At 30.0% G+C, this 8,929-nt stretch overlaps 1 protein-coding gene across 1 annotated transcript; it reads right to left on the bottom strand.

The window, feature by feature from the left end:
* Nucleotides 1-3,937: 3,937 nt before the first annotated feature.
* Nucleotides 3,938-4,627, bottom strand: LOC119663603. Its single transcript, XM_038073215.1, has 2 exons — nucleotides 4,328-4,627; nucleotides 3,938-4,267 (listed from the first exon to the last, which is right to left on the bottom strand). The coding sequence occupies exons 1-2, from the start codon at nucleotides 4,514-4,516 to the stop codon at nucleotides 4,148-4,150; spliced, it is 309 nt and encodes a 102-aa protein (XP_037929143.1). The 5' UTR covers nucleotides 4,517-4,627; the 3' UTR covers nucleotides 3,938-4,147.
* Nucleotides 4,628-8,929: the final 4,302 nt, after the last annotated feature.

Genomic DNA, 8,929 nt, shown 5'->3' with positions numbered 1-8,929 from the left:
CTCAACGTAGCTGAGCTCAGCTCAATCTTCGAATGAACAAAGAAGCATACTCAGATCATGACTATTATCAAAACCTTGTTAATATCTCATATTTACGACTTAAACTAATTGAATTTGTACTGTTGATATCGTTGAAGTTGTCAAGAATTTATTTATATACAATTGCTCCGAAGTGGGTTTCATTTTCCACAAAGAGGTGCTAATTTTATATTTAAGTAGCATTGGATTAAAGAGAAAAACCTCATCTCAATAGCTATGGATAAGAAGAAATGCTATACCGATGTTATCAAAACGTTTTACACGTATGATGACAAAGATATGTAAAATGTGTTTAAAAATTAATAAATTTTGTTATTTCTCACGGTTTTGTAATTGCTTAGTCAAATATTAAAAAATTAGCACAATATTGCTACTACTGGCTTGAGGTGGAATCAATGCCTGGGAATATATCTAATTTATAGGCTCAAATACAAACAGTTATTTCATTAATTTGAATTAAAAAAGAAGAAAGCTTTCATCTAAAGCAAGTTCGATGAGTAATTAACCCAAATCAGTCGAAATTACACAAAAAACTGATGTTGAGATGATGCTTAACTTTATCATAAAATATAAAGAAAATAATAATATATGCTGACCCAATATTATATTATTATGTGATAAACAATAAATAATAATTATAATTAAATTGAAATATAATATATTAATAATTATAATTAAATTTAATTTAAAAACGTTGATCAAATATGATCAATGTATTATCAATTTTAAATAATCACAAAACGGTGTAAATTATCAATATGGTTAGTTGGTTTAAGTGGTGATTTAGTCTATGAGTCCTATTTGTGCTTTGGAGTCGTCTTGATACCATATTCTCATTGCGCAGCTGTTTAATAGGTTGCTCATAGACAGCTCAGATAGAAGCTGTCTATGGTTTAAGAAGCTTTACAGGTCGATAATGTTAGCCGCCTCTAACTCTCCGAGATTGTTGAAGAGTGATTTATTTAGGGTATCAAAATTGTTGTATTTATTTATCACTAATTACTTTTAGAAATGACTTAAATATAGAAAATGTGACAATAATGAGAAAAATTATAAAGTAAATTGTCCAAAAAATATTGTAAAACTTAACTAACCTCTAATACAGATCACTGCATTTTAGGTAACCATGCTAGAAGATTAAATCTCTCTTTCAATCTTACCTCCGGCAGTTGTGGAGACGACAATGAAAGTGCCTCTCATCCTGCTTTCAAAGACAGGACATACACAAAGGAAATGGAAGTAATAGAAAAGGTTTCCAATTTTTTGATTGTTTATTTCTGTTTCTTCAAATAGTCTCCTTTCGAGTCAACACAGCGCTGGAAACATTTCTCGAAACAATATTTTGTACTTAGCATGCGAGGTGCCAATAGTTATCGGTCGAAGCTTTTTGGATGGATTGAACGGTTTCTTTTTATCACTAATTTCAGTTTAAAGAAGAGCTAGAAGTTGTACAGAGCCAATTTATATAGATACGGTCATATGCTTTTGATCAAGAGTTCATAATGATTTCCATAATGAGTTCTATAATGAATTTGGGCTTGGCGGATATCCCAAAGGTATATTTACAAAAATTACATTCCTTTTTCAATTATTATTAATTAATATTTAATTAATAATATCAATTAATAGTTCAATTTATATTGCAATTAATATTTTTATGGTCGACCTTTTGTTTGCCTAAATTCTCGGTCAAAATTGAATAAGCTGTGTTTTTGGGCACAAACTAACAGAAAACCTATAGAGGGGCCATGCAGTTATTGTTATGGCATAATAGCTGTTTCTTTACGTGCAATGAGATCGATCTCATGATATCGTAGGTAGCATGCTACTTCTTTGCTATTATTGAAAAGAAATCTGTGAAAATGACCTCAGTGGTGAATGAGGGCAAAAAGACTCTTTGGTTCTTTACGAGTTGGCGACGAATAACTAATCCGATTGTCGACGAGATATACCAGCTTTATCATGATATTGACATCATTCAGTTACCGCTGCAGAGGCACCTGAAGACGAAACTTCTTTAGACCACAACCCGATGACGGGTTGTTATGGTCAAATTAGTAAGTAAGTTGGTTCCCTGGTATATATTTCTGTATAAAGTGATATACAAAGTGACATTATGTTATATAAAATGTCAATTCACAGCAAAATTAAAAACGAATTCTTTTAAATTTTGACTGCAAGCAGATAAAGTGTACGCTATTCATCTACTATCATTCACACAAAGATGTCGCTACGCTAAGACTTTTAATGAAACTAGATATTGATCAGAGGCAGAGTCTGTATTATTATAATAAATGACATTTGTTATTATGATAATGATAATACAATCCAAGAATCTATATTGATTTATAGATTTTTTCTATCACCAACAAAAGCTTTAGATTTGCTATATTAAAATTTAAGAAACTTTGTCAATACAATAGTTGTATGGAAGCGGTGCTTCTAGGTTATGTTGTTCGTTGACATAGAGACGACTGAAAGCAATCAGTTTATACAGAACATGGTTTAAATATCAAAGCACATTATATATCAACTTTTAAGTTTTAAGTTTGTTTGAGACATTAAGCTAATTGTGGGATGTTAAATTTTTCTATTCATTTTATTAGACGGCATGAAACCAGTTGTTCTTGAGATAATATAGGATGACCTGCTTTTGTCTTCATATTTCACTACTCACTTATCGCAGGCAACTGATATATGTGAACAATTATGTTCAAAGCTATTGGAAATCTATATATAAGTTAATCGTATGTGTATATAATCTGTAATTAATAGTACATAATTGAAGAGACCTCTATAACTCCACTACAAGTGTATGGTGGGTCTCAATCAAATTGATTTTTTATACTAATTACACTTTGTTTAACAGATTAAAAGATCTTTAAAAAATTTAATGTAGGGAATTATTGGTTAAGAATTGCAATGAGTGGTCGGTTAGGTTAGACTAGGTTATACCGGCGATCCCAAAGGATTCACTTAGGCCTAAAAGCCCATTGTGTTGGCGTATAATTAAAAAGGTTATAATGCTATTTAAAGTAAAATCATGCAGTTCGTCAAGATCCTCTAAAAAAAAAAGCGCTTAAAGTGTTAGGGCGGTACCACGCATGTTTTGGACAGAAGCAAAGTAGTTGTGAGGCACTTTTATCGTCGTCTCCACAAATGCGGGAGGTATGATTGAATCTTCTATCTTGAAGCTGATCTTCTAGCATGGTTACCTAAAATGCAGTGACCTGTATTAGAGGTCAGTTAAGTTTCAGAATATTTGTTGGACAATTTACTTTATAGTTTTTCTCATTAATATCACATTTTCTATATTTAAGTAATTTCTAAAAGTAATTAGTGATAAATAAATACAACAATTTTGTTACTCTTTTAGGCTGATTTATATTCACATTATAAAGTAATGTATACATTACTATACTTTAATGTAAAAGAAGAGCTAATTGAAAATTCACCAGCTGTAATTTTATGTCTGTTATCATTTGTCAAAATAAAACACTAGGAATTATTTACGAGTACCTTGTAAATAAATGCTGGGGTGTGTCAATGCTTTATGAATGTAGTGTAGTAGTAGTAGTAGAGTAGACTTGATGCCACATTACAAGCATTTTAATAAGTTTCAAATATCAAATAATGACTTTGCTTCTTTTCAATTCGTCTGACACTGAATTCCAAATGAAACGTAAACATGATGCTGCAGGATTAGGTCCATGAAAAAGAAGGTAGCGCAATGTAATTGTAATATTATTACAATTTTCTTGAGTTCAATAAAACAATTAATCATTGACAATTTTCTTTTAATTCTCTTCAGATGATTAAAATTTTAATTTCATATCAAAAATTGAAATGTTGAAATTTGTAAGATATAATTTAAAGATAAAACAGTTCTCTTCATTAACAAAACTATTTTATTGACAGATAGAAGTGCGGTTTTCTTTGTATGTACCCTATTTCTTTATATAGAGATACATAAATATAGCTTTAATGCCATAAATCTAATATATACCAGAAAATAAAAGACAGCATATCACAATATAATATATTTTTCATCCTTTCTCAAACGAAACCCCATCAAATCTTCTTTACTGATGAACAACTAATACCAGGGCTAACAACGAGTTTCGCGGTCCTTTAGAACAGTCAATTTTTTGTTAGTTATCTTGGATTCGTATTTTTTTTGCGAATTGCCTTTTAATTTGGAATTAGGAGTCGACTTTGAAACATAATTCTATAAACATAGTTAACTTTTTATACACTAATTATATTTAATTAATTTTTTTCACCTAACCTGTTTAGTTCTCATGATAGCTTGCATATAGGTAGACCATCTGATAGGTAAACGGCTTTCGTTCAGTGCAATTTCCGAAGGAGGATCGTTAAATGTGGCCATTGCTTCTATAATTGTGGTTGTTAAAGGTATAAGGCGTTGATTATTTCGAGGTCTGTTTGATGAGTTAAATCCAGTATTCTTTTCCATTTTTAAGAAAACAGTTATATTGCATTACATATGTTTAAATCTTAAATTTTAATACGGTAACATATGGAACTTCTAATTTTGTACATGAATTTAGTTTTGTTATTTACATTTTTTACATAATTCTATTAGAAATAATTTAACAATTTGACAATATTTCAATCATTTTTAAAAATTTTAAAACAAGGTAGTTCTAGGGTTATGATTTGAAAAACTAAAAACCTAAATTTAATAGTTTAATAAACCAATCAGAACATTTTGCTGCTGTGAAGTGTGGTATTTGTGATATGCTTAGTCTTTAAATACTACTACTAAAATATCGAGGATTATTCTGATTGTAAAAAAATTATCGATTGATAATGAGAAACCTCGTCAATATTGTTAACAGCTCATTGGGTTTCGCCCCGATCATTTGAACCCAATTGAAGTCACAAGCTGCAGAGATTGATATCTCGTTTGGAGCAAAAAATACCCAAATTTTTGGAAAACCAATGTCGGGTTAAAGTTTGACAAACAAATATTTCTGACTATCAGGATAAGATAAAATATTTGGTAACTGGTAATGCGATTTTTGTCTATATATGATACCGTGCAGAGGTAAATAAAAAACGAAAAGATCGAAAAACCCATAATTGTTATTATAGCGTTTTAGGTCACATGCGCATTGTGTTGCTTACATTGTGCATCATTCAAAGAAAAGAATGCAGCAAACTTAGTTCGATATTTGGTGATGAAACACCACATCCAGCGACTGTAATACGCTGGATCAATCAGCGTGGTCGTCGTTCTCGGCACGACGAATTTCATGAAAGTCGTTTAATAACGACTGTTGTACCAAAAAAAATTCGATGCAGTGTGGGAAATGATTGATCGGTATCTCAATTATACCGGAAGATAGAGACTCTTTGGGCATTTGTGGCACCAGCACACATTCAATTTTACGTACACATTTAGCAGTATATAATTTGACAACCACTCAAAAAAAAGGCACGTCCTGATTTGTGCAAACAAGGTAACATAAAAGATGTCTACGATAACTGACGTTTCACAGATCTACGCCTATAAATCCGAAACAAAACAGTAATCCAATGTTTGGGTTTAAAAAAGTAAACAGAACCCGACAAAAGTTGTCCGCGGACGGTATAAATCTAAGCAAATGTTAACATGTTTTTTTCAATTGTACCACTTGAACAACGTAGAATGGTGAATTCTGAGTGGTACACAAACATTTGTTGCCGGAAGTCTTCGGAGAATTGAGGAAAATCAATCGTCGAAGAAAAGCATCCTCCACTACGATAATGTGAGCACCCACACTTCAACTCAAACAAAAAAGTTTTTGAGCACTCCTAATTGAATTGACGGTACATTTGCCTTATGGTCCCGTCTTGGTACCCATTGACTTCTTTTTGTTCCCAAACATTAAGAATAAAATGCGTGTGTAACTTTTTTTCGCTCGAACAGGTCTTTCAGATATTCAAAACCCTGGTTTTGAACTATCAACTTCAGAGTGTCAAAACTGTTTAAAAAATTGGTTCAGTCGAATCCAAACATGTATGGATCATCATGGAGAAAATATCTAAAAAACAATAAAACCATTTTCACTGATTAACCACTGCGATTTCATTGTTAGGGTGTTGTTAACATTTAAAAGGCAGCTCTCGTATAAACTTAATATTATATATACAATATATAATATATATATAATAATATGTAATAATAATACTTAATATATAGAATTGATTTTTAATAAAAAAGTTTTGTTCAAAAATGTGTCAAAAAACCCAATAGTCTTATAGATTTTTATTATTTTTAAATTTGGAAAGTTTTATTAAGGCTATCAAATTTTCAATAATAAGGCTATTCAATATCTTTATCAATAACATAATGTTTGTTCATCGATATCTTCTTACTACGGTTCTTGCTAGTACTGCTTTAATCTAAAGTTTCTGAGGATAAAATATGCCAAACGTCCTGAAATATTTTAAGAATTTTTTCAATATTAAGTTTATTGATTGTAATCTAAAGTTCCTGAGGATAAAATATTTCCAACGTCCTGAAACATTTTAATAACTTCTGCAGTATTAAGTTGATATTGACGTCGTTGAAACGTTTCCAGATGTCCTGAAACATTTTAAGATCTTTTTCAGTATTAAGTTTATTGATTGTAATCTATAATTTCTGAGGAATAAAATATTTCCGACGTCCTGAAATATTTTTAAAACTTCTTCAGTATTATGTTGATACTGACGTCGTTGAAATGTTTCCAGACGTCCTGAAACATTTTAATAACTTTTTTAGTATTATGTTGATATTGACGTCGTTGAAATGTTTCCAGAAGTCCTGAAACATTTGAAGAACTTCTTCAGTATTAAGTGGATTGATTACATCAATCAACTCCAATGAAAATTAAACTAATTTATTCCATTTATATAGTGAACAAATTTATATCTTTGCTTTCATATACCTATATGTACATAAATGTATTTCTATGTATATATGTATATGTGTATGTTCGTTTTTGTGGTATTTTAGGAATTTTCCAGTAATGTTACATCATTTGACCAATGCTCATCTTTCTTATGCGAAAACAAAAATAATTTACCGAATTCACGGTAAAAGGCAAGCATTTATCTTAATTATTTGTTGTTCGGTATTGTGTTTTTCGCAGAACTCGTGTACAACAAAACGGAGACAAATAATTTTCTAAGTATTCCAAACCTGCTACCGCGGTTCCAAATCAATCAACATATCACCAGTGACTGGCTGCAGTTTGCGTTCCATGGCTAAAAAATGAATGCAACAAATTCTCTTGCGATTATTCCATGCAAAAAGCAATAAGGGGGAATGTGAAGATGAGATGCTGAACGCATTTACACGATAATAATTCATTAACACTTTTGTATATTTTGTATATTTCTGTAGCTGTTAATTTCATGTAAAACATACACAAATTATAATGGTTTTCTTTTCAACACTTGTACAAGAAGTTTTCTTGTAGATAAATTTGAGCGCTTATTCCGAAGAATAAAAATAAATAACGTCTAAGATTAATATATCTGGAAATATGCAATTTGCAAGTGAGTGAAGAAATTTTTAACAATATTAACAACAAGTTGAAGGGCAAGAAAAATTATAGTCACATTAAATTGAAAATATTAACAAATATTTATGATATACAATATCTACAGATAAATATATGTGCAGACAAATAAAAATATGTGCAATTAAAAAAAAAAAAATTTAATATTTGAAAAAGGCATTATCATTATTATTCAGTTTTGTTTTTTTCCGTTTTAAGAATCGATTAAATTGATATAAATTCTCAGTAGTATATTATAAAAATTATTTCGTATATAAAACAATAATTTTTAAGAACTAATTCCTTTCACCATAAACAGATTACAAGTTCACACTTAAGAGCACATAAATTTTAATTCAGGAATCTTTAAATTTATGTACACACAAATTTATGAAGGCACAGAACACACATTTTTGTATATGTAACCTAAATGCTAATGAATCTAAAACACCCAAAAGTCAAAAATCGTGTGGGGAGCACACGGTTAGAGACATAACTCACCCCATAGGATTTAAAGAGTGAAGATTTAATGTGGGAATTTTTTACATATAGAGTCGAAAGTCCAAAGAGTCTAAAGAGTCCAAAGAGATTCGATAGATAAATGGATTGAACAAATTGGGTAGATTGAAGTAGGTTGTATGATATTAAACACTAAATCCTTTAAATGGTATAAAAACAATGAAAAATGGAATAAATATATATGTACGAGCGCAATTCAATAACTTGAAAACTATACACAAGTATTTAATAGTCGAAAAATTTGCTAAACCAATAGAAAATAAATATATTGGTTAGATAGATTGGACAAATGGGATAGATTGGAGTTGATTGTTTGATATTAGAGACTAAAACCAATAAATGTTATAGAGATAATAAAAAATGGAATAAGAAAATATACACGAGAGCAAAACAATAACTTAAAAAATGTACAGGAGTATCAAAGAGTCGAAAGGGTTGTTCTATCAATAGAAAAAAAACACTGTTACTGGCACACCTACACTGTTAGCCAAGGAGGACTTGAGTCAATGCAACAAATGAACTGATGAACTATATGCCTACTAATATAACAGTAAAATAAACTTTTTTTTTGAATTAATTGATCAATAGCATTGGATCAATAATAGTGTACAATAGAAACTGCTGTGATCAAATGAGACTTCATCATAAGCCAGTGGTTCCCGACTTTTTTTTGACCAAAGACCACTATGCTATTTTTGTTTTTAGTAGAGACCACAAAGTTTAAGAATAATATATATATATATAAAGATTTAGATGTATAGATATTTAGATATATATAGGTTTAAATATATATATAATATTTTGTGCTTATTTTCTAA

The sequence above is a fragment of the Teleopsis dalmanni genome, unplaced genomic scaffold, assembly GCF_002237135.1.
Source record: "Teleopsis dalmanni isolate 2A unplaced genomic scaffold, ASM223713v2 unscaffolded_contig_0633, whole genome shotgun sequence".
In the NCBI taxonomy this organism is placed as follows: domain Eukaryota; kingdom Metazoa; phylum Arthropoda; class Insecta; order Diptera; family Diopsidae; genus Teleopsis; species Teleopsis dalmanni.
Note: the sequence above shows the minus strand (reverse complement) of the source record. Positions and strands in the feature narration are given on the sequence as shown.